Source organism: Lotus japonicus, chromosome 3 (genome assembly GCF_012489685.1).
Source record: "Lotus japonicus ecotype B-129 chromosome 3, LjGifu_v1.2".
Lineage (NCBI taxonomy): Eukaryota > Viridiplantae > Streptophyta > Magnoliopsida > Fabales > Fabaceae > Lotus > Lotus japonicus.
Window position 1 is genome coordinate 90878444 of NC_080043.1, and position 24524 is coordinate 90902967.

General features: G+C 36.7%; 6 protein-coding genes across 8 annotated transcripts; 4 read left to right on the forward strand and 2 right to left on the reverse strand.

Moving 5' to 3' along the window:
* Positions 1-7: 7 nt before the first annotated feature.
* On the reverse strand, positions 8-828 carry LOC130743006 (transcriptional regulator TAC1-like). Its single transcript, XM_057595116.1, has one exon. It carries the CDS (start codon positions 558-560, stop codon positions 66-68), a length of 495 nt encoding a protein of 164 aa, XP_057451099.1. The 5' UTR covers positions 561-828; the 3' UTR covers positions 8-65.
* A 3017-nt stretch (positions 829-3845) lies between these two features.
* On the forward strand, positions 3846-7657 carry LOC130747281 (tropinone reductase homolog At5g06060-like). Of its 3 annotated transcripts, XR_009022354.1 has the most exons (6): positions 3846-4400; positions 4707-4923; positions 4999-5105; positions 5699-5897; positions 6526-6724; positions 7268-7406. XR_009022354.1 is itself a non-coding variant. In XM_057600165.1 (4 exons), exons 1-4 carry the CDS (start codon positions 3942-3944, stop codon positions 7454-7456), a joined length of 972 nt encoding a protein of 323 aa, XP_057456148.1. In that variant the 5' UTR covers positions 3849-3941; the 3' UTR covers positions 7457-7657. The 3 variants fall into 3 exon arrangements, 1 of the variants encoding a protein (XP_057456148.1); XR_009022353.1 differs by having other exon boundaries at positions 5699-6724; XM_057600165.1 differs by lacking the exons at positions 5699-5897; positions 6526-6724 and having other exon boundaries at positions 3849-4400; positions 7268-7657.
* Positions 7658-9632: 1975 nt separating this feature from the next.
* On the forward strand, positions 9633-11611 carry LOC130747282 (tropinone reductase homolog At5g06060-like). Its single transcript, XM_057600166.1, has 5 exons — positions 9633-9791; positions 10288-10495; positions 10642-10855; positions 10943-11049; positions 11125-11611. Exons 1-5 carry the CDS (start codon positions 9703-9705, stop codon positions 11302-11304), a joined length of 798 nt encoding a protein of 265 aa, XP_057456149.1. The 5' UTR covers positions 9633-9702; the 3' UTR covers positions 11305-11611.
* Positions 11612-13583: 1972 nt separating this feature from the next.
* Positions 13584-16257, forward strand: LOC130747285 (tropinone reductase homolog At2g29150-like). The gene is made up of 5 exons (XM_057600169.1): positions 13584-13762; positions 14278-14485; positions 14853-15069; positions 15213-15319; positions 15861-16257. Exons 1-5 carry the CDS (start codon positions 13674-13676, stop codon positions 16038-16040), a joined length of 801 nt encoding a protein of 266 aa, XP_057456152.1. The 5' UTR covers positions 13584-13673; the 3' UTR covers positions 16041-16257.
* Positions 16258-16429: 172 nt separating this feature from the next.
* LOC130747283 (cytochrome P450 72A68-like) lies at positions 16430-19896 on the reverse strand. The gene is made up of 5 exons (XM_057600167.1): positions 19607-19896; positions 18562-18779; positions 18022-18266; positions 17386-17773; positions 16430-17292 (listed from the first exon to the last, which is right to left on the reverse strand). The coding sequence occupies exons 1-5, from the start codon at positions 19875-19877 to the stop codon at positions 16861-16863; spliced, it is 1554 nt and encodes a 517-aa protein (XP_057456150.1). The 5' UTR covers positions 19878-19896; the 3' UTR covers positions 16430-16860.
* A 3337-nt stretch (positions 19897-23233) lies between these two features.
* LOC130744998 (protein MAIN-LIKE 1-like) lies at positions 23234-24306 on the forward strand. The gene is made up of 3 exons (XM_057597153.1): positions 23234-23597; positions 23679-24216; positions 24291-24306. Exons 1-3 carry the CDS (start codon positions 23234-23236, stop codon positions 24304-24306), a joined length of 918 nt encoding a protein of 305 aa, XP_057453136.1.
* The last annotated feature ends 218 nt before the right edge of the window (positions 24307-24524 follow it).

A 24524-nucleotide genomic window follows, 5' to 3' on the forward strand; every position in this document is an offset into this window, starting at 1 on the left:
CACCAAGACAAAAAAAGGTTATTGGATACATCAACAAAATAATCATGTATAATTGTGCATTGAACTCAAAAGAATTTTCTGGTACCAGTTGCACCTGATGATGATGGCTCTGGCCCTAGTCTCAGTTCAAGGTCTAAATCAGAGGAGGAACCTTGGCTTAAAGCCCCTTCTGACGTAACAACTTGAACTTCCCCTTGAATTTGAGCTTGTGGTAATATTTGTGCTTCACCACTGCTAATTGGTGATTCAGCAAAAAGTGGAAGCTGCCTCATGTGAAGAAGAACATGGTCTTGTTGATGATGATACTTCAAATTCAAGTTTGGTTTGTTCTGTTCTTCTAATTCAGGGTTCTTCTGATGATGAACTTCCAAAGATGGTTGAGTTTGATTTGAAGATTGTTGTTTGAGCTTGGCTTTGTCTTTCCTATGGATGTTCATGTGGCCACCTAGTGCTTGTGCATTAGAGAAGCCCCTCTTGCAGAAGTTGCACTCATAGGACTTGGGGGGAGTCACCTTACTTGCACCTTGTTCATTATCACCTTGATCATGATCAGGCTCCATTAATCTATGAGTATCTTTCAACTCAATTTCTAGGTATGTCAAGTGTATATTGATAGATAAAAAGAGGACTATTGATGGTCAACATGGAGATTAATTTGCTGGTTTTATATGTTGAGTGGGGCATATACACAAAGGCCTGCTTTTTCATCTTTGCATTGACCAATGAATGAAATGAGAATACAACTTCCACACACAACAGACACTGAACAGACATCCAGAGCAAGAAAATAAATGTAATAAATGTGATAAAATGAGAGAAATAAAAAGAAAAATGTGATATTTATAAATTAAAATGTCTATACCGCACTGTTTGAATGTCGGAATATCATTATACTCTATTACAACTATGAGTTGTAGGAAAGGACAAAATAGCTCAAGGCTTTATAAACTTGGTCGTGTGGTATATTGGGAACAACCTGTCTGTTTGTAATTTGGCGTGTCCCTTTTTGCCTATGCTGCTTCAAACAATGTTACTGTCAAACAAGTAGATAGACACATAATTTATAGTTTCGTGTAATTATTACTTACTCACATAGGTTTCCTATCAGCTTGCTTTCAAATTTGTTTCTACATCGTATAAAATTTGTTTGGATTAATAATTTTTTATGCATGGGTTCATGAAAGCTGGATGAGTAAGACATGGTTTTGTGCTTTTATTAGATTGTCACAAAATTAAATGTGAAAAGAGAGAGGGTTGGTTTTGGGTTTTTTCAATTTTGTTTTGTACTGAAAAAGCAAAACCACCTTTTGAATTGAATTTGTGTGAGCCTTGTTTATTCTGTAAAATTGTATAATATTGTAAAGAACTTTGGTCTTTCAGAACAAGAATAAATTATTTAATCTAAAAATCAAAATTTTCCATTATACGTTGCTTTAATAGCATGTTTGCATAATTTTTTTCCAAAATCAATTCTAACCTGATAAGCTACTCACAAAAAGTCAAAAACTATTTCACCATATGCATAAGATAGAAAATTGAATCAGATGCGATTCTACTTGTTAGAATTTCAATCAAACAATCGCTTAATTAATTTTAGAAGGAGCTTATAATTCTTTAACATAATTGAAAAAATATTAAATATTGATATTTGAAATTGTAACCATGATCTGTTATCTGAGATTGATAGGTATGGTTTAAAAAACAAATGACACTCTAAATCTGTCCTAATTTCTAAAGCAAGAGTATGAAGAAAGTTAATTAAGACAAAAAAGATGAATGTTTAGCGATAGCAAATTATCCTGAGCTGTCGGGTAAAAGCTAAGTTAATAGTGGAGTATTTGTATTATGTTGGATTGGTTCCTCTCAAGTTGAAAAGGTCTTCTAAGGAATCACGCCATTGTTTGCATGACCATTTGATCTATAAAATAGTCAAGAAGTTTGAATATTTTATTTACCCTTGTCCCAAATTAATAATTAATCCATTCACTACCATATCAGCTATATGCATGATCAAACCTTGATGAATTCTGAACTATATATAACTTGATCAACTTTTTTCTTAGTACTTTCTTCTACCATATCTATAGACTTACTGAAATGTGAACCCAATTAATTCCTCCCAATGATCCTTAATTAATAATTAATTTAGTACTTGACTACTTCTATAGTCTTGTGTCATAGTCTACAATGTTCTCAAGCTTAGCCGTCCTGAACATTGAAATTGAAGCTGACTTGGTAGTTGGTGTTTGGGGGCAATGTTAAGTGGATATGCAAAATGGAAACAATCAAGCAGAGGGTTGCAGCTAGCTGGTAGAGGAAATTATCTTGGTTATGCCAACCTGACACAGCAATATTGTAACTATGAATCAACATTTTACACGTGGAAATCATTTGAGCATTTTAGCCAGTTGGACATTTTGATGCAGCTGCAAATAAAGAAGAAAGTGGTACTTGGGACCTTGAATATATCATGATATTTATCAAAACACTATATGTAATAAAGTCACCAAGGGTTTGATGATCCTTCTGGAATACATGTATAAATGTATATACATGGCTTAATCAGCAGTGGAAGGTGTCAGATGCAGAGAGAGAAATAGATAAATGCATTGCAAGTTTGCTCTGTGATTCAATCATAGAGACTTAATAATACAACTATTTACTCTGAGGGTATAAATTAGGCTATGGCAAGCTTACTCTGACATCTACTTTATTATAACTAATAGAAGCCTAATTACAACAACATAGTTAACAGTAAACAAATATAGACTCTGAACAACCTTACTCTCTCTTTTTATTGGTGGTGAAAATTTTATATATTTAATTTGGCTAGGGCCTAGGTGTAGTTACTTAGAGATGTCTTTAAATTTGAATTCAAGCTAATAACATAAAGGCCCAGTTTGGAAGAGCTTATTTAAGCTTATCTGATAGCATAAGCTCTTATGCCAGTGTTTGGGAGGGCTTATGCAAACAGCTTATGACCTCTCATAAGCTATTTTCAGCTTATTTTCATAAGCTACTTAGGATAGCTTATGAGAAACAGCTTATGCTTATGTACAACTTATTTTCAACTTATTTCAATAAATTTTTAAAAATAGCTTATGAATAAACGCTTATGTCATATAAGCGCTTAATTAAGCTGTTTTTCCAAACGGGACCAAAATTGAATGAGTGAAATTGAAATGAAAAGAATGCAGAAAATTGAAAATTGAGTTGAATGAATATGTGAATTGTGATTTCTGAACTTTATTCATCCATCATTTACGCACATCTACATCATTATCATTCATTTCTACCATTCGTCCATTTTTTTATTAAAATATAAATTTTATGAGATAAAGTTAATTGATAAGTAAACTTTCAAAAAATAAGTTTTTTTTTATGCTTAATACAAAGAGAGCCAATAACCAAAACAAACACAAAAAACCCTCCACTGCCTAACTACCATAGTTCCCAAGGAGTTAGCCAAAAACAACTCCTCCATACCAAGGAGGGGATCCTGAACATGGAGGAAAGAAGAGTTTTGAAGCGCATCCGCTTTCGCCAAGAAATCAGCACAGAAATTCCCTTCTCGCAGGATATGCTCCACCCGAGCCATCCAAGAACACTTCGACAAAGCAAAAATATTGCTAATAAGCACATCAAACATATGGTGTTGTGTCGGAGGAGCACGCACTAAGGAGATGACCAGCAAGGAGTCTGAAAAACACACCACACGTCTGTGCCCCAAGTTCCAAGCGACCAATTCCATAAGTAAAATAATTTTTTTAGAAATAAGTAAAGTAAAATTATGTAGTATTTATATTGAATAACAAGATAATAATCTATTGAATTATGGGTAAAAAAAATTAAGGTTCTAGACTTCTAGTGCCATGTACTCATAGCAAGGGATCATCCCCTTCACTAGAAGTCTAGAACCCTTGAAATCAAAGACAGCAAAAATGCACCATGCTTGTCTCTTTGGTGTCCCAAATCCAGCTACTACTCTTCCATTACTGTCAAGCTTCACTGCTTCTGGTTCTGGTTCTCCTACCACCACCTCTTTCAAGCTCAGTACAACATCTCACAAGAGACCTACAAGCACTAGGTGCCAACCCATGTTGCATTCCGACCCCAAAACCACCCCAACACAGGATCGGTGGTCTCTTCGTGGGATGACAGCTCTCGTCACCGGTGGAACTCGCGGAATTGGGTACGCCATTGTGGAGGAATTGATGGGTTTTGGAGCAAATGTGCATACCTGTGCTAGAAACCAAGATGATCTTGATAAGTGCTTGAAGCAATGGAATGATTCGGGGTTTGAGGTTACTGGGTCAGTTTGTGATGTGTCGGTTCCACAGCAGAGGGAGGCTCTCATGGAGTCTGTGTCCTCTGTCTTCCATGGGAAACTAAACATCCTTGTAAGCTCATCACCTTCTTCTCTCTTTCTTTTGTTGTTTTATGTTCATAATCATAATTCATGTGTTCTTGTTTTTCTGCTATCAAGGGTCAAAATATTGTATTTGTCATTGTCTTGTTTTGAAGAAAAAAATTCAGTGTGTTTGGATAACAGTTGAGTGAGTGAGTTAACATAGCATAAGCTTGTGACCTCTAGAATGCTGATAAATGGGGATCGTTTAGAATTTTGTTCAAGATTGCGTTGAGATTTATTGTGGATTAGTAACCTTCTTTATGTAGATATATTAACCTGAGTAATTGATGTGTAGGTAAACAATGTAGGGACAAATATTCGGAAACCAATTATAGACTTCACAACTGCAGAGTTTTCCCGTCTTATGGATACCAATTTAGGATCAACCTTTCACATGTGCCAACTTGCATATCCACTTCTGAAAGCATCAGGAGTGGGAAGTGTTGTATTTATCTCGTCTGTTTCTGCTTTTGTCTCCCTGAAGTCCATGTCTGTTCAAGGAGCAACAAAAGGTAATTCTGCTTTACATATACAGTGATGTATATGAGTTTATTAAATTTTGAAGATGCCTGTTTTCTGGTTTATAGGGGCAATTAATCTACTTACGAAAAATTTAGCTTGCGAGTGGGCAAAAGATAATATTAGGAGTAATGCAGTTGCGCCTTGGTACATCAAAACATCAATGGTTGAGCAAGTAATTTTCTTTCTCTTTTTATACTGTTACCATGAGTTAGAATCAACTACCTGTGACACTGATTAGTTCCTTGGTATAGTTAATTAGTTATATCAAAATTGTTTTGAAAATTGGTTGGATGCATGAAAAAATCATTTCCAGAACAGAACAACTATGAAATTGCAAGGACAAACACGAATTCCAAATTTTTATAGTCTTCCATTCCCTTCATAAGTTTCTATTTCAAGCTTTAACACACCATCTTTGATATAACATCTAGGTAGATTTATGCAGTCAATCTTCTTCCTTTCTAAGTGCCATCTTAGGTAGATTGCAGCAAATATATTGTTTGGTGAAGCAAGAACCTAGAATTTATCTGGAATCTTATCCTTGGGAACAGTAACTTTTCAGTAAGCATGACCTTGAAATCTCAATGATAAATCTACATTTAACCTCTGGCTTCTGTTTGACCAAACAAATTTACATGACATCGTAGTGTTGGAATGCTCATAATGAGCTACTTACAAGCTTATTCTAATAAGCCTATGAATAAGTGCTTAATGAAGCTGTTTTACTCAAATGCGTCTTATGTCCTTTATCTTTCCCAATTAAAGTTCTAGGGTTGGAATGCACACAAGTCAAATCCTCTACCATTTTAGTTTCCATTTTGTTCCTCTTCAAAGTTCCAACTAGTGAATAAAAGAGTATGTACTCCAATTCTTCTCACAACATGATAGAGAACAAGATTGTACAAGAAGCACGAGGGCAAGTTTTTGGATTTGTGTCTCAAATATATCGAAGCATATCCCAAAGGTATGGACAATAGTTTCCCTGTACGAAATAGAAGATTTGGAGGGTGCTCCTTGGATACATATCTAGAAATCTTACATGTATTTCAGTGTCGGATACGGGTACAGCATCTAGGCTTCATAGTAGATTACTACTGTCTTCCAAATATCCAATGAAATGATTTTGAAAGTTAGACATTTTATGATCCCATGATTGGAGCATTCAGGATTGTGATCTGTAATATAAAATGATTTAAGTTATTGGAGATACAACTAGTTCTATTGACTAGTATAATGGTATCTTTGATATAACATCTAGGTAGATTTATGCAGTCAATCTTCTTCCTTTCTAAGTGCCATCTTAGGTAGATTGCAGCAAATATATTGTTTGGTGAAGCAAGAACCTAGAATTTATCTGGAATCTTATCCTTGGGAACAGTAACTTTTCAGTAAGCATGACCTTGAAATCTCAATGATAAATCTACATTTAACCTCTGGCTTCTGTTTGACCAAACAAATTTACATGACATCGTAGTGTTGGAATGCTCATAATGAGCTACTTACAAGCTTATTCTAATAAGCCTATGAATAAGTGCTTAATGAAGCTGTTTTACTCAAATGCGTCTTATGTCCTTTATCTTTCCCAATTAAAGTTCTAGGGTTGGAATGCACACAAGTCAAATCCTCTACCATTTTAGTTTCCATTTTGTTCCTCTTCAAAGTTCCAACTAGTGAATAAAAGAGTATGTACTCCAATTCTTCTCACAACATGATAGAGAACAAGATTGTACAAGAAGCACGAGGGCAAGTTTTTGGATTTGTGTCTCAAATATATCGAAGCATATCCCAAAGGTATGGACAATAGTTTCCCTGTACGAAATAGAAGATTTGGAGGGTGCTCCTTGGATACATATCTAGAAATCTTACATGTATTTCAGTGTCGGATACGGGTACAGCATCTAGGCTTCATAGTAGATTACTACTGTCTTCCAAATATCCAATGAAATGATTTTGAAAGTTAGACATTTTATGATCCCATGATTGGAGCATTCAGGATTGTGATCTGTAATATAAAATGATTTAAGTTATTGGAGATACAACTAGTTCTATTGACACCACCAATTTACATTTTTTGGGTGTAGAAACCTAGAAATCTTATTTAAAAAAATGCATCTAGAACCTTTTTTATTTGCTTTATAACTGCTGAAAGCCTGAAATTGTAATATTTGTACTTTGATCTGAAATTTGTGATGCAGATTAGCTTTGTGAAAAATGCCCTGCATATCACAGCTTGGTTTATTGAATTGAATTTGGAATCTTGGTTGGAACTTGCATAATGTTCTAATGCAGCAATCTGATATAAACATTTATCTGACTTTCCCCCTCTTCATTTAGGTTCTCAGCAACAAGGACTATCTGGAAGAGGTTTACTCTCGAACTCCTCTTAGGCGCCTCGGAGATCCTGCAGAAGTGTCTTCTCTTGTTGCCTTTCTTTGCTTACCAGCATCATCATACATCACTGGCCAGATTATATGTGTTGATGGTGGAATGTCCGTGAATGGTTTCTACCCAACACATTTATAAGAGTTCCATTTACACCACACACCCTGCTTCTTGCTAATTTTCCTCTCCAAATTCCTATGGAGTATTAGGCATGATGGATCCATGGTCTTTTTTTAGTGAATTGAGTTTGGCAAATGAAGAGTCTAATTAAATTTATTAGAGCATGCCCGTTTGTGTATATTAGAATTAATTTTTTACTGTTAAAATCAAATTTTGAGTGTATATTTTTATTTCATGAAAAATCAATTCTTAGATGAAGATACAAAACCAGCTTGTTGAATTACACATGAGACTAGTATAATGGTATCTGACTTTTTTTTTATAAGCATAATGGTATCTGACTAATAAGTAATAACTGGAAAATTGTACCCAAAAAAAGTAATAACTGGAAAAGAATTTCCAACCGCTTGATTAGACATATTCCAACCGTGGATTCAGCCCACGGTGTTGACATATAATACCATGATGCTAGCGTACTGCAGGGGTGGTGAAATGAAAGAAGCTTGGCAACTTCTTGATGAGATGAAGACAAGGGGTTTCAAACCTGATCATATTAGTTACAATCTACTCATTGGTGGTTATAGTGAAGGAGGTGACGTGAAGGAGGCTTTTAGAGTCCTTGATGAAATGTTGAAGATGGGATTTGATCCTACCATGACCACTTACATAGCTCTTCTACCGGGCTTGTGCGAAAAAAATGAAGTTGAGCACGCCCAAGAGCTCCTCAAAGAAATGGTTAGTAAAGGCATTTGTACTCCTAATAACAGCCACTACCTATCTTTAACTGAATATATTGCTATATATTACTGATCAAGTGATGGTGGGAGTTGGTGAGTGAATTTGTTCTTGTCTTCATCCTCTTGAAATTGAGCAAACATCTGATGTTAAATGAAAAACAAGATAACGCACTATTTGCCTTATCTCACTTTTGTACTCCTGATGACATGAGACTTAACTAAAATGGTACGTAGAGAAAGATAATGATATTACCGCACAAATTGCCTTAGCTCACTTTTGTTAGGAGACTATAATTTTCTTTATTTCAACAATCATGTTAGTCATGAGACTGTCTTTTGATAAAAATATTTTCCAGTGTTTTTATTTGAGATATAGAAAAGGATGCCTATGGGTTGATTTGGCACTATCCTATATAAGTACATGTTCATTCTTTTAGTCTGGTTTTCAGTCTCTACTTTAGTTTTACTTCTAGGTGTTCTAGTGGATTGCAGATTAAATAAAGAACACGCCTATTTTTTACACTAATTTCCAAAGTTATCGTGCGCTAGCTTTGTTTAATCTTTGAACTATTAATTTAAACCGTCATGCCCCTTTACTAAGAAAATAAACACAATAGACTGGCAAGAAGAATGAATGAGTTAAGAAAAAGACAACAGATTAGTGAAAGATAGCATGTTTATGCCACTTTTCACTCCATCATTAGCTAAGGTTGATTGTAATGTATAATGTGTCTTGTTATGATATCGTCTTAACTCCTAAGTCCTAACTCCTAGTTTTTCTCAGTCAAGAACCTAAAGACTGAAGTTGAAGACAACATTTAGAATTTAAAGAAGGATGCCCCATCACATGAAACTAAACAATGAGTTATCGAGAAAATAGAAATGAAGAAAGAAGTTACGCGAAAACCCCAACCCCGTTCAAGCAGAGCAATATTCAATAGTCATGTTCACCACTTCCTCTGCAAACACATCGACCATTTTATATGAGAAACTCATTGAAGAAGATAGCTACTTTAACTCTTCTTTTAGATTCTAAGCAACAAGGACTATTTGAAGAGGTTTACTCAGAACCCTCTTCGGCGCCTCGGAGATCTTGAAGAAGTGTCTTCTCCAAATTCCTAGGGTATTATGATTCATGGTCATGTTTCAGTGAATTGAGTTGGGTAAATGAAGAGGTTTAATTAAATTTATTAGAGCAGGCACGTTTGTGTATATTAAAATTAATTTTTTACTCTTAAAATCAATTTTTGATGTATATTTTTATTTCATGAAAAGTCAATTCTTAGATGAAGATGCAAAACCTAAATTTTGTACAGCTACCCTATAAAGATTACTTTTCAAAAGTAACTTCAGACTTGTGGACCAAGACTAGGAAGCGCATTCAAAATTGTTCTCTCACTTTTTGGAGCAAGACTAGGAAGTTTCTCCTCTGTATAGAATCATTGTATATATAACCCATTGAGCACGTTGAATTATGAAGCATAGGATATTTTACAGGTCAGTTCCTAATTGCATAACTATTTTGGAGAAATGGCTGAGGCAAACACAGGCAGCAGGAGCAGCAGGTGGTCTTTACAAGGGATGACAGCTCTGGTCACTGGTGGATCCAAAGGAATAGGGTTCCCATCTTGCTCTCTCTCTCTACCTTTTCTTGTTCTTTCCAATTATATATAGTGCATGTTTGGAAATCATTTTTCAATTGATTTGATTGCAGTGCCAAAGTCAATTCTCGATAAAAGTTTCTATAAGTAAAAGTTTCTATAATTAGCTTGTGTGTTTCATAATTGATCATAAGAAACAATCCAGACATGCAAATAGTTACTAAAGTATCAACATCAACAACAAATTAGAGCTAGTAGACAATCCATAATGCTTGTATGGGTAACTTGTTTGGAGCAAACAGGTTTATATTAGAAAATGGTAGTGATCTGTGTACAGATAGTGATAGTGAGTGTTTGTAAATCTTTCTACAATTAATTCTGAAGTCAAAATGAATAATGGAGGGAAGTTTTTGAGTGTCGTAGTTAATTTTATGGAAAGAATTTGATTAGAACATGCATTGAATCATGTGTAACACTGATTTCTCACTGTTCCAATTACATGAACTCTTGTTAGATATGAAATTGTGGAGGAGTTAGCACATCTTGGAGCCACTGTTCACACTTGCTCTAGGAATGAAGCTCAGCTCACTGAATCATTACATCAATGGGCTTCAAAAGGATACAGAGTCACTGGTTCAGTCTGTGATGCAGCTTCTCGTGCACAGAGAGAGGACCTCATAGCTAGAGTCTCATCTGAGTTCAATGGCAAACTCAATATCCTTGTGAGTAGTAATTAATTGATTTCAATGAGATGAAATTGAAGTTATTTTTTTGCACATTATCTCAATTGAAGTTATTTTTTGCACATTATCTCAATATATATGAACTTATGAAGCTCAACTAAACCTCCCTTCATGTGCTGATTTAGGTGAACAATGTGGGGACAAACATACTGAAACCAACCGTGGATTATACAGAGGATGATTTTTCATTTCTGACCAACACAAATCTTGAATCTGCTTTCCACATAACCCAGCTTTCACATCCTCTTCTAAAAGCTTCTGGGGCTGCAAGCATCGTTTTTATATCCTCAATTGCTGGGCTGATAACCTTTAATGGATCAATATATGGTGCAGCAAAAGGTATATAACTGTTTCTTGTCTTGATTTTCTAGTGAAGAATAACTAACTAGTAACTGGTATTTGAATATGTGATTGAAATGAATGCAGGAGCTATCAACCAACTGACAAGAAATCTGGCATGTGAATGGGCAAATGACAATATCAGGACTAATTGTGTTGCACCAGGGCCAATCAGAACCCCTCTTGCTGAATCGGTAATTTAAGATTGATTGAAGTAACTATTAGTTATTCTCATATCATTCATTCATATCTTGTTTTGTACTTTGCAGGCCTTGAAAGATGAAAAACTTGTTACTAGTATTACTTCAAGAATCCCTCTTGGGCGGATTGGAAGGGCGGAAGAGGTGTCTTCCATGGTTGCATTCCTCTGCTTACCTGCTGCTTCTTTCATGACAGGACAGATCATCAGTGTTGATGGTGGTATGACTGCCAATGGTCTCTTAATCTGATTTTTATGATATCCTCCCTCTGCAAGACTGCAATGCAATGTAGTACTACTTTTTATATTATTGCTAAAAAGAAATTGATTGTGTATTCAATTTTTACTATCATTTGGATTGGTGAGCAGTGACCCAAAGTCATAGGTTGATATTGTAATAATTAATAAGTTAGCCTCAATAATAATGTAGTTTTTGATATGATTAATTTGGATGACCATCATGGGTCAAGCCCAAACCCATGCAACTTGTCCTTTCATCCTTATCCACCCCTATAAATATAAAGGAGATGCATCAAGATGAGCACCTCTATTCACTACATTTGTATCTTCTCTTGCTCTTGTTTCTCTCATCTAATCTCTTTCATCACTTGTTTAGACTTCATTTCATAACAGTTTTCTATTTTTAGAACTATCATATTTGAGTGGAATTATGACAACCTGCATTGATATCAAGAAATTTACTTATTTATGTTACTCAGTCTTTTTTATTTGAAGTATTGTTTAAGATGATGCAAGATATAAATTAAGAAATGCAACTAATTCTTTACGCGTGAAAATTACACCGGCAAACAAATGGATCCAAAGAATAATCTAGGACTCGGATCAAGTCATGGGGTGTGGGTTCTTTTTATTTGGTGGTTTACAAGCAATGACGAATGCGTTGAGTGTGTGGAGTATAATTCGAAATGATATATGTTTGTCTAAACAAGTTGAAAATAATCAAGTTATCTGGTGATAACTTGATAAGTCAGGGTTCCGGTGAGCTTAAACTTGTGTTTTGATGTTAAACAACCAAGTTGTTTGGTGATAACTTGAGAAATCCAAGTTTTAGTGGACCTAAACTTGCGATTCGAAAAGAGTTTTGAACAAAAAATTAAGTTATTCTGCGATAAGTTGAGAAATCAAGGCGCCGATGAATCCAAACTTAAGTTTAGAGAAATAATTTTGATACTAAAACAAAGTTTGAATTGTGAAGAAGTGAAAAGATTAAGTGTTGAAAACAAAAAAGTAAGCAAATATGCAAGAAAATAAGTAAATAAAAGATAAAGTTTGATTAAATAAAAGTAAAAAGCAAAGAAAAAAGGTGAACTCAATGCAGCAGTGTGTCATTTGCATGAACTTTATGTAGTCGTGTGTCATATATGAGCAACGTTAAACATTCTAGAATGTGTCACATGTCCAACATGTTTTTCACAATTACATTGACCTATTTAAAGTAAAGTAATTGCATTCACATTGAAAACTAATCCTACGAACAAGACTAAAAGTGAAGAAAATGCCTAATATAAGAACTGCCTAATATAAGTCGTTCCTTCAGCATGCCTATAATATCTCAAACTTGTCTTCTCGAGCTTTAGGTTCTGCTTCAAACTAATTCCTTCGTTCTTGGCCATGCCTTTGAGCTTCGAGCCTTTGCTTCCTTGCCGTCGATTCACCCATCAACTAATGCATGTTCTCCCTTGGAGTTGAGTAAAATTCTTCAAACCGTCAAGCCTTTCGAGCATGTTAATTCGATTCAAGCTCTTCCTCAAAGCTCTCTCATGACTTAGTCAATTTTACTTTCCTTGACCAAAGCTTCACATTTTCCACATCATTTTGAGACGTGTCTTACTTAATCTCCACTTCTATTTCCTTGAAACCATTGTCGTTCTTCATCTACTCAAATTGGAAAGCTAAATAATAACAGATGCTCCCAAAATGTTGTTCCTCAGGTAAAATGAGAGGGATAACATTTTTCTTATTTCCATAATTTCAAATCCAGCCTCAAATGGCTTCTAAATTCTAATCAAGATTTGCAAACCAATAGGCATGTAGGTGCATGCATCATTATGTGTTTAGCTTCAGTTGCGGTAGCAAAGCCAAATTGAAATTATAAAGAGAGAAATGAAGTGTTTCTGTGAAGCACTAAGGTAAAGCCAATATTCAGATTTCTGTCTCTTCTTAAGAGGAGATAGAATTATATTATCATTGTTTTTTCTAAGTTTGCATAAAAAAATAAAACCAGACTAATCATAATTAAATAATTAAACACATATTTATTGTAAACATTATTTTACAAAACTAAACAAGAAATGAAAACATTATTCACAACTGAGAGGAGCCTATACCAACTTTTCAAGATTTTTCTCTGTACTAGTAGAAGATTCTACCCCAATTATCCCATGTTCTCCCCCTTCTGATTTTTCTCTGGACCAGGGACAGGAAGTTGGCACTCTACATCTTCAATTCCTAACTTTCTCCTCTGTATAGACTCACTATATATATATATCACTATATATATATATATATATATATATATATATATTAACCCATTGAGCAAGTAGAATAATGAAGCATAACATATAGTATAGTTCTTAATTGTATAACCATTTTGGAGAAATGGCTGTGCCAAACACAGGTAGCAGGAGCAGCAGGTGGTCTTTACAGGGGATGACAGCTCTGGTCACAGGTGGATCCAAAGGAATCGGGTTCTTATCTTGCACTCTCTCTACCTCTTCTTGTTCTTGCCAGGTTATGTACATACATGTTTAGAAATTCTGCTGTGACTAATTCTAAAACCAGAATCTATTCTAGGGAAAAGCTTATATGAGTACCAGCTTCTGCGTTTCAGAATTGATTACGATAAAAGAGAATTTGATCCAAACTTGGTAATAGTTAGTTTAGAAATTCCTTGCTGAAAATATCCTTCTGACAAGTATCAGCAACATTAACAAATTAAAGCTAATAGAACACAATCCATTATGCTTGTTCGGGTAATTTGTATTTAGCAAACATGTTAATATTAGCAAATGATAGTGATATTTGTACAAATATGTGATAATATGTTTGGATCCGCTTCTCTTCCCTCATAATCAAATTTGACACCTAGCAGCTACTAACTTAATTTTGACTTATGAATCAATTGTAGAAGAATTTTGAAACATGCATTGAATCATGTATTAGACTGGTTTCTCACTGTTCCTCTGGTATGAACTCTTGCTAGATATGAAATTGTGGAGGAGTTAGCACAGCTTGGAGCCACTATTCACACTTGCTCTAGGAATGAAACTCAACTCAATGAATCCTTACATCAATGGGCCTCAAAGGGATACAGAGTCACTGGTTCAGTCTGTGATGTGACTTCTCGTGCACAGAGAGAGGACCTCATAGCTAGAGTCTCATCTGAGTTCAATGGCAAACTCAATATCCTTGTGAGTAGTAATTGATTTCAATGAGATGAATTTGAATTTTTTTTTTCATATTATCTCAATTAGTACTGGGATTATTCAACTATAACTGATATGTTAATATTTAGCCAATTTTAAAGTAGACGATTTATCAATCATTCATATAGCTGACCTCGCCTAGTGAGAGTATGTTCTGGAAAATATAACCAATTCTTGAGTCAATTCTATTGGGTTAAAATCAGTTTTAACCAGCTGAAATGATGTTTGAATCTACTAGTAAAGCAGAATAAACTTCATAGAATCAATTTTACTTGCTACTACATATAGTTGCTTCTGTGTTAATATATGAACTTATGAAGCTGACCTTCCTTCATGTGCGGATTGGGTTTAGGTGAACAACGTGGGGAAAAACATACCGAAAGCGACGACCCTGGATTATACAGAGGAAGAATTTTCATTTATGATCAACACAAACCTTGAATCTGCTTTCCACATAACACAGCTTGGACACCCTCTTCTAAAAGCTTCAGGGGCTGCAAGCATCGTTTTCATATCCTCAATTTCTGGGCTGGTATCCTTTAATGGATCAATATATGGTGCAGCAAAAGGTATATAAGTAACTGTTTCTTGTGTGCTAGACTTTTGTCTCAATTGTCTTGATTATCCAAATTACATAACCTTGAATGTGTTGATTTCCTAGTGAAGAATAACTAACTAGTAACTGATATTTGAATGTGTGATTGAAATGCAGGAGCAATCAACCAACTGACAAAAAATCTGGCATGTGAGTGGGCAAAATACAATATCAGAACTAATTGTGTTGCACCAGGGCCAATCAGAACCCCTCTAGCTGAATTGGTAAATTTTGTATTATTTTTCTTTTATAAAGACTAAATAGACATTTTAATTCCTTAACCATGCAGTTGGTGGTTTGACACTCACCCATAAAAATAGAACACATTTCGAAGTAGCCGCTTATCTCTTATAGCGAGCATCCGCAGAAAGGGAGTTAAGTAGTTAACCACTGTTTTAAGTGGTGGACATTCTTATCTCGACCAAAGAAGTATATGGGACGAATCGCCCATCATTAACTACCATTTAATCCTTGAAATGGAATGTAATTAGTTTAGTCTTAAAATATGAACTGTTTTTAACATCAGAATAAGACAATATTTAAGATTGAAATTACTAAATATGTGTTTGGATCCCTGTTGGAACAGTGCTAACAAGTATTTACACTCACTTCGAGACAAAAATGAACAAAACTTATGGATTATGATGAATGTGTTTTCACATTAGCTCAACTAATATCCAAACACATACTAAGTGGTTTTATATCATGTGTTTTCTTTCACTAAACTGAGGCATAAATGTTATCTTGTCACTATTTTCTTTCCAGCACTTGAAAGATGAAAAGCTTCTTAATGGTTTTATTTCACGAATCCCTCTTGGACGGATTGGAGATGCAGAAGAGGTGTCTTCCATGGTGGCATTCCTCTGCTTAGCTGCTGCTTCTTACATAACAGGACAGACCATCTATGTTGATGGTGGTATAACCGTCAATGGTCTCTTAATCTGATACCATTTGAGATGTACTGGTTTCTGTATTAATGTTAAGAATAAATAGATCGCGTACTCAATTCTACTTATCATTTTGGATGAGTGGCCAAAATTTGTGAGTATTAGCTACAGATTTATGTCACAAATTTTCGTTGCAAATATGTTTTTCATTAGCACTACTTGATATAAATGAGGTGGAATGTAATATTTAAGTTTAGAGTTAAGTATCATATTAGAAAACCTCAGGATAGTTGAGTGTAATTTACACCTTTTAAAGTAGTAAATATCATGACCGACTTCAGTTAGGGTCCATTTTGTATTTTTAAGGAGTCTACACTATAGACTAAGGTTCCCTCACTATGATCGAATTGAAAATTCACTGTGATTCCAGTCAAGCAACTTGACCCCTTCAAGAAATATGCAATTAAAATAACCAGTATAGCAGTGTAAATGAAAGCAAACATACAATAGTGTCTAGAAGAGATTACTTATATTACAAGCTTTCCAACAGTACTATAATAAAAGTCATACAATAAGGGCTCATTATTATATTTTAGGGTAAATTATACTGACACCCCATCCCCTGATGTTTGTCATTATTGCACTAACATCTCATCTATTATTTAAGCAAACACAAATCACCTTTTGGAAACATTCCACTGACCTCCTCCGATGTTTATCATTATTGCATTGACCTCCCATAAGATTTATTATAACACTAAACATCATTCTGTTATTCTAAATGATATGTGAAGGAGGCCAATGTATTTGGTAAAATAGAGGGGAGATTAGTGCAATATTGACAAATCTCGGAAGGTAAAAGCAATTTTCCCTATATTTTATGTACCCACTTTACGCAGAATGATATGAGCGCCATATTGAGGTTGAAGAGTCATTACCGTAGATGGAGCATGAGCATAGGCAGGAGAAAGTTCAAATGAGAAATGTTGTAAAATCACTGTCAAGGCCATCCTTGCTTCCAACATGGAAAAGTTTTGTCCAATACATATTCTAGGACCCCATCCAAAAGGAAAGAATGAAACTCTTCCTTTTGTTGCTTTTACAACTCCTTCAGAAAATCTCTCAGGATTGAACTCTTTTGCATCATCACCCCATAGCTCACAATCATGGTGAACCAAAACTGGTGGTAAATAAACCTGCACTCCAGCAGGTAATGCTAGGTTTCCAAGTTTCACATCTTTGTGAACATTTCGGACTAGCCCCACTGCTGGTGGGTATAACCTAAGAACCTCATACAAAATCATGGTGACCTGTTACATAAAGATACATGCTAATGGTAAGTTAGCGAGTATCAAGGGCATGTTATTCAGTATGAAGATCAGAACCATTAACACAATACTTACAATCTTAAGTTGACTTAGACCATCAAAATCTGGTTTTTGATTACCAAATACTCTTAATACTTCCTCCCTTGCGCGTGCTTGCCAATCCGGGTACCTACTTAGTAACACCATCGTCCAAACAAGCAAAACTGAAGTGGTCTCCTGCCCTGCAAAGTAGAATAGCTTGCATTCTTCAATTATGTCTTCAAGATTCATTCCAACATTCTTGTTGTTTCCATGTTCTTGAATTTCCTTGCGATTTGACTCCAGAAGAATATCTAACAAGTTGTTCTTACTGGCTTCACCCGCATTTAGTGCTCTCTCCCTCTTTTCAATGATATCCTTAAGGGAAGCATTTACATCTGTGCAGATTTCCTTCATCCTCCGATGAATAGTAGTAGGTAGAAACCTACAAATTAAACACAATCAGTCAATTAATATGATATGAAGGGAATGCTAGTTCGGAAATCAATTATCCTTCTAGTGGTTGGTCTGATAAGCACATTTCTTTGATTCTTAATTATGTAATCATTATATGCTTATCTCTGTTTCAGGTATGAAATACATGGGTAAGGTTAATTCAGTTAAATAAAACTTATTTAACAAAGTTCATCCTACTTTAGTCATCAAGCAATCAGATATACAGATTAGTCATACCTCCATCCAGGGATGTAAGCTTTCACCATAACTTTCATTGTAAGTTCAGCTTGCTCTTTTTGAAGTTGGAATATTCTTCTGCCTTCTTCATAACTACTTCCAAATGCTGTCCGAGAAATAACATCGCTGGCAAAATTCTGAAGGAAAGGCCATACATCCATTTCGCATGATCCATCTGACGACAACATTCCTTCCCATTTGCTAATTAGATCATTGCAGCTTTTGAAGAATATTGGTAACATGATCTGCAGTATGGGGGGAATTAATGAGGAGTTAAAATTCCCGCATCAGACTAAGCACTACAAACATTCAGACTTCAGATCATGTTCCTGAAACCAAACCCATGTTTCTTGCAAAAGTATATGTTGCTAGACAAACAAACAAGATCTGGCACACTGAATTTTCTTAAGAAATGCATCTTTGAGGAAAGTAATTTTTTCCATGCATAACGCACACACGTATCCCAGTGTTTTCTGACCTGGTTTCAGGAAGCACACAAACTGATTAAATAAGATCTACATTTAGTAAATAGAAACTAACCTTCAATTTTTCTATATTGAATGAAGGGTTAATTATCCTTCTATGCCTGCTCCATTTTTCTCCTTCATGGGTTACAAGACCTGTAGCTAGTAACTTTAAAATCGGATTAGTATCAGGCTTTGGGAAGTCATGGATCTTGTTTAACACGTTTTTTATTAATTCAGGATCTGTGAGGATCACCCACGGTGTTGGTCCAAACCAGATAAAAGAATTCTTTCCTGCATAACAACAGCAACTTTAATGATTAATAAGGTTAAAAGAATCAACCAGAAAGTAGGATCATTAATCCTGTCACTAAGGTAAATGATTAATATCAACGTTTGATGGATCATAAACGGAACCATTCCTTCTAAAGCAATTTGTACAATAAATGCATATGAAAGGCGAATATGATATGCATTAGATTAGACCAGAATCCAATTCTATCCAAACATGCAACACACTTTGATGATCCTCCACAGATCCTTCCTCAAACTTAAAACCTAACTATAAGGGGTTTATGGGAAGAAATCAGGAACTTAAAGGTGGAACCCAGATTGAAAATTTTCATTTGGAAAGCCTACGCAAAGGATGCAACTAATAGCATGTTTGGATGAGCTTCTATTCCCCCAGAATCAACTCTGAAACTTAGAAACTACTCACAGAAACTTCTCACCGGAATTGATTCTGGCTTCATACTAAGAGCATGTTTGGAAACCACAATCAATTCTATAAAATCAATTATAACAAGTTGAAATTATATTTGAGTGTACCAATAAAGCAGAATCAATTCTACTGTATAAATTCTACTTGTCACAACAAATAGTTTCTTCTACATTAAACACTTGAGATTTTTCAACTGAATTTCATCGCATTACCCTACAAACTCCGCTATTTTAATAAAAGTATCCGAACATAAATCACATCATTTAAACTCATGTTTATCACATGCAATTTTAGTAGAATCAATTTTAGTAGAATCAATTCTGCTAAACTTGATCCAAAGACACACATACTCAATTATATAAGGATTTCCAAACATGGAAGAGGTTTACTTATGTCATACCGTGTTTGTCAACAGTGAGTTTGACATAGGGAGACACACGAGACACTATTTCATGAGAGAAACTCATTGGTTTGGATCCGGCATCCTTTTGCATCTTGACAAAATCCTTCAAGTCACCGATCAGAATCCTGTATGGATTTCCTTTGAGACCTTGCTCTCTTAGCAACTTCTCTATCTTCTTCGGCCTCAGCCACAACCAGTTCACCACCTTCAATGCCCATATGATCAGACCAAATGTGATCACTATGCCTGCAGCTGCTGCTTCCTCCATTTTGAGATGAAACCATGGCTTTCTTGGAACTTGGTTTTATTGCAGAGAGTCAACGGAGGTTCTTCTAATACGACAAAGTTGGAAATGTGAGAGTGTTTTTTTTCCAAATTGACTGTGAGTCAAGTCTCTCCACTTAATTTTGTTACTGTGATGACTGACAATAGTGAAGTGAGACTAAGCCATCTTTCACTTTGGTTGTATTGCCGCCGCCGCCGGCGACTACCACCAGAAAGTCAAGGGAAAGTAGCTCCGCAACGTTTACGCTACGCTTGGTTCGGATAATTTTACCGTGATGGAAAGTAGGGACTAGGGGGAGCCCTCGATTTGGCACCCCAGGGCTTAGAAATGCCACCCCACTTAAGTGTGGGAAAATACCATAATGTCCCTGCGTGTTTATTTTCGAAACAACAATATCCGTAGGCTTTCGGATTCCGGTATTCCTAAATGATTCGGAAGGAACAGTTCCGAATGCTGTTAGTATTAAAACAAAACACGGTCAATCCCATTTCATTCCGAAACCTTTCATTCCGAAACCCTTCTTAGTCTCTCATTTCCGAAGCTCTCGCGATTTTCCCCCTCCAAACCTTCATCATCTTCGTCAACTGGAACGGGCTCCTGGAACGGTGCTCCGGTAGAGGTAAGAGCCTTCATCTTCTTCATCATCTAGTTGTTGTATTCAATTCAATTCGTATGTTAGGGTTTGGAATTCGAATAGTTTGGTGCGGTTTGGGGATGAGGTTGTTATTTGGGGTTTTAGGGATTTGGGGATTGTGGGGTGCGGTTTGGTTTAGGGTTTAGGGATTTATGCTGCTGAGATTACCATTGTGGGGTGCGGTTTGCTTTAACTCTCAGGGATTGTGGGGTGTGGGGTGCGATTTGGTTTAACTGCTATGATGAGGAAGAAATTTTGTGGATTTTGGGGTGCCATGAGCAGTCTTGGGTTTGGTCTGCTTGTTTTGGACTGCTGTTACATACATGAAACTCCAACATAGCAGTGAATATAGATAGTTTATAACTGAAGTTACATGAAACTGCTGTTACATTCAATGTTATTTTTTAGTCAATGATTCATGCTTATTGATCTAATATAGATAGTTTATAACTGAAGTATGAAGATCATTCCAACATAGCAGTGAATACACTCATTGACTTTGTTTCTGTATACCTGTCAATTGAACCAAGTTATTCTCTTCTTCCAATAACTTGGTTAGCATTAATGCATTCATGATACGTGAGTAATATCTTTGTACCTTTTTTTTGCTGCTGCTCTGCCCCCTTATATTAGAAAATATGCATTTGAATTAGAAGCTTTCATGGAAGAAAAGATTTCCTGCTGCTGCTCTGCCCCCTTATATTAGAAAATATGCATTTGAATTAGAAGCTTTCATGGAAGAAAAGATTTCCTGCTGCTCTGCCCCCTTATATTAGAAAATATGCATTTGAATTAGAAGCTTTCATGGAAGAAAAGATTTCCTGCTGCTCTGCCCCCTTATATTAGAAAATATGCATTTGAATTAGAAGCTTTCATGGAAGAAAAGATTTCCTACTGCTCTGCCAACTGCTATAATTATAAGCTTTGCATTATTAGATTTTCTTTTAAACTAAAACTCTTTCTTTTATAATGACAATATACAAATGTCAGGGACTTATGAGATAAGGTGAAGGCAACATTACACATGCACTTTCAACCTCATTTATATTTGATTGAAGTTTTTTTTTTTGATTACATGAAAGTATGAAACAAACACACTAGTATAATCTTTGGAACTCCTTCTTCAGAGCTTTCTGCAGCAGCTGCTTTAGCAGTAGTCCCTGAGAACTTCATGACCCTATTCTCTGCCTGTCTAGCTCCCCTGCATGACATTGACACATTTCACTTGTTAATAAAAAATCTGGACAAGACTATGAACCCAATTGATAAGAACTTTGTAATGCCTTTGAATTTGTCATTAAGAGACTGATTAATGATAATTTACCGGAGAATCAGCAAGGTTGATTTGGTGATGCAATTAATACACTATGATTGCAGTTGTACAATAATGTCTCAAATCTCAATACACTGAACTAACTTAACTGCCTCAGTTGCTAAAGCCTCAAAACCTTATATGGCTGTACTCATTTTGATAATGGCAATGTGCTATTCCCCAATTGCTGAGTCATTGTGATAATTGTGAAGTTAATTAGTTAGTCCATTAGATAGTTAGCTAGAAGGGGATTCAAAAGGATTGGAAAATCAAGGTAGGTAGGGATTCATTCTGTACAATTGATTGTTTAAGAATTAAAGAAGAGATTCTCTGTGAAGGAAAAAAACTTAGGTAGTATTTCATTCTCCATTTTCTTCAGTTTTTTCAATTATACATCTTCATTTGTTTAGCTCTTTCTGTTAATTCTCCATGTTCTTTCTTTGGAATCCTATAGGTTATACTTATATTACTTAAGGTTTCACATCTAATATGTGAACTGTCATAATCAATTTTGTTCCATTTCTGTTTGTTTCTTTTACTATTGATCATGTTTAAAGAAAAGTAGATCTAAACATCCTCAACATACTTGATACATGTTTTGCCCTCCGTACTTTCAGTTTTCATTCTTAGAAAACTATCTTCAAGTTGAGTAGCATTTACATATACTGGTTTATTCTTTTCAGTACTTAAATATGCTAGACATGCTTATTGATCAAGTATGTTAGATATTCTTTTTATTTACATATACTTTTGCAATTATCTGATGAGTATTATTTTTTAATAGATGGCTAAGAGGAAGAGCCAAGGGCGCAGGAAATCACATGTTGCTGGGAGCTCCCATGATGCCACGGAGGATGTTGAGGATCGCCACACAGCCCCGGATGATGTTGAGGATCGCCACAAACGGCTGCATGCTTCTTTTCGTAGAGTCAGAGGCAGATTTGGTGAGGACCAGGATGTTGGTGGGACATCAAATGAGGAGCGTCGAGACCCTTGTGAGATGATTCCTGAGCCTTCTCGTCAGACGACTCCCGAGCCTTCTCCGCCTTCTCGTCAGATGACTCCTCAGAGTTCGGCAGAGAGTGAGCATGAGGTTGATGTGGAGCATGAGGTTGATGTGGAGCTTCAGGTTGATGTGGAGCCTGAGGTTGGTGTGGAGCTTGAGGGTGATGCTGGAGCACGACGGGATGAGGTGCCAGTCCAGACAGAGGCACCGTTTCCAGGGGGCCTGATGATCTGTCACTGTTGGTCCGTTACCCACATCACGTTGCGCCGTGTCTGTGGCATCATATTATAGGCACCGACCCGCGTTACCCCGATAGAGGTGTGTTGAAGTTTGCCAGCGCTGGGATGAAGCTGGCAAAGCTGACATGTGAGGGCGAGGGAGACGATATGAGCGCTGTTCGTCAGCGTGTGGAGGGGACCGGACTCTATCCGCTCTTCAGTTGCACCTATCTGGAGATAGACACACCCCTTCTATCTGCCCTCGTCGAGAGATGGCATGAGGATACCAGCAGCTTCCACATGCCATTCGGGGAGATGACCATCACCCTGGATGACGTGTCATCTATACTTCATTTGCCGATGGGTGATAGGTTTTATACTCCCGGACAGGCCAGCAGAGAACAGGCAGCGGAGACCTGTGTTCTGCTCTTAGGAGGGGTAGCCACGGACTACATCATGGAGTTTAAGGCGGTGAAGACCATTGGCTTGCGATTCGGGTTCTTGCAGACTCTTTACACTAGGGCTCTTGCTGGTTAGTTGTACTGTATACTTAATTTATTTGCAACTATTATATGTGAATTAAATGATTAATGGTTTCTTTGTTGTACTTTAGAGCATCGGCATGACCATGCAGCACGGATGTGGCTACTTCACCTCCTCGGCTCGACCTTGTTTGCGAACAAGAGTGGAGGACACTACACTTCTGTCCATTGGATCGGCATGCTGCAGCACCTTGATCGGGTGTCAGAGTATGCGTGGGGCGCCATTGCACTAGCTACACTGTATGATGCACTTGGTCATGCCTCACGGAGGAAGACCAAGCAGATGAGCGGTTGTTCTTCCCTCCTGGTAGCTTGGGTGTTTGAGCACTTCCCACCCACCATTATTCAGCGGATTGAGGTCCCCGAGTACACGGAGGACCAGCCCAGAGCGTGCAGGTGGATGGAGTCCCGGGCTGGGCATGCTGGACTGATGGAGAGGCGAGTTCTCTTCGATGAGATGACGGCAGAGGACGTCATATGGACACCGTATGAGGAGCACAGGAGTCACAGAGAGCTGGACGTCCGAGCTTTATACTCAGGCTACATCCGGACTCCCATCCGGACGGCCGTGCGATCTCATCTTCCTGAGCGTGTGATGCGGCAGTTTGGGTACGTGCAGCCTATCCCGCGACACCCATCTGTTGTGATGGGCATGAGTTCTGCTGCGGAGGTCGTTGATGCAGCATACCAGGATTATGAGCCACACTTGATTCCAGGGGGGGTCCCTAGTATAGTGGATGGAGCGGCAGTAGATGATTACCTGAACTGGTACACCGGTGTATCTCACCGGTTCATCATCCCGGATGAGAGTAGGGCCGATCTCAGTGCTGTAGTAAGTGTGAACTTAATTTTCTTTATGCATTTGTGGTTTTGTGTATGCGGTTTACTAACATGTATATTGATTTATTTTCAGGCTT